The sequence below is a fragment of the Ceratotherium simum genome, chromosome 7, assembly GCF_057802395.1.
Source record: "Ceratotherium simum simum isolate JZ-2026a chromosome 7, ASM5780239v1, whole genome shotgun sequence".
In the NCBI taxonomy this organism is placed as follows: Eukaryota; Metazoa; Chordata; class Mammalia; order Perissodactyla; family Rhinocerotidae; genus Ceratotherium; species Ceratotherium simum.
Genome location: NC_141906.1, coordinates 75,278,299 through 75,281,516, shown reverse-complemented (window position 1 = coordinate 75,281,516; position 3,218 = coordinate 75,278,299). Strand labels below are relative to the sequence as shown.

Here is a 3,218-nt window from a genome sequence, read left to right as displayed (position 1 = left end):
ACAAGACAGAAATGTTTGTTCTTATAGAACTTATAATTTATTAGGAAATAAAGAAATTAAGGGGAAAAAAGTCTGATGAGTATTATGGAGGATCTGTCAGAATTTATGAGAACATAAATAATGACAGCTGACGTTAATTGATTATTTACCATGTGCCAGGCACTGTCCTACCCATTTTATTTATATTTTTTTCATTAAATCATCATAACCACCCAATGAAAGAGATGTCATTTTTACCATTTCTATTTTACAAAGATGAACCAGAGGAAGAAAGATTAAGTAATTTGATCAGGGTATTCTAGTTAGTAAGAGTGGAGATAGGGCTCATACACACACTCTCTAATTCCACGGCCCCTATTCTTTTTCACGATGAGAAGAAATGAAGACCTCAGTCACTGAAATGTTACTATAACATCCAGGCAGAAGAGTCAGGTAGAAATTTCCAGTAGATATTGAAAAGCTCAATTTTAGAAGGGATATAAGACATTTCAAATTATTTCAGAGATAGCTTAGGAGAGAGAACAATTGAAGTGATGTTGTGTAATTCTTGAAAAATTTCAGATAAAGAAATAAAGAATCCTGGAGGTAGAACCCTTACAGAGAATTTTCTATTTAGGATATGAGAAGAAAGAGGAAAAGAAACAATTCAATAGCTTTTCCTTTAGAGATGAAGATGACAGGGAGACAGGAATTTACTTTTAGATCTGTTTTGGGAGATGTATAATCCCTAGAGTGACAGGAAAACTTCAGTAAACTATTGAGTCCCTGAGGAACTAAAGAGAGATCGTCGTTTAGGGTGTAAATACAAATTTCCCTTTTACACAGAGAATCTATTCCCTGGGGAAGAGACCGAGCAAGCTCTACCCTATTCATAACCAACTGCACTATATCATTAAACTCACATTCATTCATCTGCATTTTAACAAGTGGCAAATGTGATGCTATTAAAGACTTATTTTTTTCTCTGTAACTTGAGAGGTCTCAAAGTCATATTCAGAAATTATGCCCTGTAGTTCAGAAAGATTTACAGGGCACATTTGAAATCAAGTCTATTGCAGCATCCTCTTAGAATCAAAGTAACCAAACTCTCAGAGCCTGAAACTGCCCTTCCAGGACAGCAGGTGTAAATAAGGATGATTAGGAAGCACTGAGATTTTCTGGCCTAAGGATGGTGAGTTTCTAAATTCCATTTATATGAATGCCCCTTTTGTTGTGAGATGGAATTCCGTAGATCTAAGATTTGACACTTTCTTTCCCATTTTGTGCAATTCTGAGACTCAAGTGAAACTGGAGGAAGAATTGTTCCAGGGAAGGGTGGGAATGTTCAGAGACATTAAGGGACTCAAAGGGTTCAGTTTCTCAGTTAGTAAGTTCCCTTTCCGTGGGTAGAACTCTCACTCTTCTAATTGATGCTTTTACTCTTTGACATGGGGCAGTAACTTAACCTCTCCTAGACTGTGGTCTCTTAGACTTGGATTAGAAACAGTCTTTTGGTTTCCACTCCACCAAGTCTCATCCGCATTAGAAGTCAGCACCAGGTTGCTGGGGTTGCTACCTCCAATTTTGTTTGGTGAGGGGAGGGTTCGAGTGAATGAAGATATGGTGAGATGAGATGAGGACAGTTCTGCCCTGATACTTCCTTCTTCTCACTGATCTTGTTTTTTTCTGCAGTCATGTTTGCATATGGCAGCATTGGCCTTCTCTCTGTAGAATAAGTTAATGATGGCTTTTGCTTTGTTTAGCTGATAAAGAATCTAAAAAAAGGAAAATTTGTGTCAGTCAGTATCATGATAATGATAAAGACAACTTTACTGGTCTAGATTGGGCTAGTCTCAGATATTCCCAGCATATGTCCTCTTTTGTAGCACAAGTGGGAAGAGCTGGGTTTTCCTCTAATGTAACAATTTTTTCCTGTACTCACAGATCCCTTTGAAAAGAATGGCTCTTGGAAATGGCTCTTTGGTGACTGAATTCATTCTGTTGGGATTAACAGACCAACCAGAGCTCCAATTCCCCCTGTTCTTCCTGTTTCTAATAATTTACATGGTCACTGTGTTGGGAAATATGAGTTTGATATTTCTAATTGGGCTGAACTCACACCTACACACTCCCATGTACTTTTTTCTGTTTAATTTGTCTTTAATAGACCTCTGTTATTCTTCTGTGATTACACCCAAAATGCTGATTAACTTCATATCAAAGAATATTATCTCCTATATGGGGTGCATGACTCAGCTCTACTTTTTCTGTTTTTTTGGTATTTCTGAATGCTACATGCTGACATCAATGGCCTATGATCACTATGTGGCCATCTGTAAACCACTTTTGTATAATGTTGCCATGTCCCCTAACGCATGGTCCAGCCTTATGCTTGGCTCATACTTGATGGCATTTTCTGGTGCCATGGCCCACACCGGATGTATGCTGAGACTGACCTTCTGTGATGCAAACACCATCAACCATTATATGTGTGACGTCTTCCCTCTGCTCAAGCTCTCCTGCACGAGCACCTACATCAATGAGCCGGAAGTTTTCATTGTGGTGGGCATCAACATCATTGTGCCCAGTCTCACCGTCTTTATCTCTTATGGTTTCATCCTCTCCAGCATCCTCCGCATCCGCTCCACAGAGGGCAGGTCCAAAGCCTTCGGCACTTGCAGTTCCCACATAATTGCTGTTTCTCTCTTCTTTGGATCAGGTGTATTTGTGTATCTCAAACCATCTTCTGCTGGGTCTATGGATGAGGGGAAAATCTCCTCTGTCTTCTATACCAATGTCATTCCCTCAATGAACCCTTTAATCTACAGTTTGAGGAACAAAGATGTCAAAATTGCTCTGAGAAGAACTCTGAGTAGGAGAAAGCTCTGATCAGCTACAGTGTCGTTATAGGACTTGTAGATTCTGTTTGTTTTATTACAATAGTTTAGGTGGCATCCTCCTTATCCTGCATCTTTGTTACCATGGTGAAGGAGGTTGGAGGCTTCTCTCAATTTGTTTCTAATTTTTTATACTAGATCTTCCTTCCTCACCAGTTTACTATTTATTCTCCTTGTCACCATTTTCCCTGTGTAAGAATAACATTAAAGAAAAAAATTATCTCCGTGTTTTTTTCTGTTGTCATTATGGAGTTTCTTTTCCTTTCCTGGAAAAAGATAAATGGTTCTGCAAATGACCAAGTAAAGTAACAGTCGTGTGATGTTGTGCCATAGGAGATTTTC

The 3,218-nt window shown here is 38.8% G+C and overlaps 1 protein-coding gene across 1 annotated transcript; it reads left to right on the top strand.

Moving 5' to 3' along the window:
• Positions 1-1,923: 1,923 nt before the first annotated feature.
• Positions 1,924-2,868, top strand: LOC101388358 (olfactory receptor 8B3-like). Its single transcript, XM_004438400.3, has one exon. It carries the CDS (start codon positions 1,939-1,941, stop codon positions 2,866-2,868), a length of 930 nt encoding a protein of 309 aa, XP_004438457.2. The 5' UTR covers positions 1,924-1,938.
• The last annotated feature ends 350 nt before the right edge of the window (positions 2,869-3,218 follow it).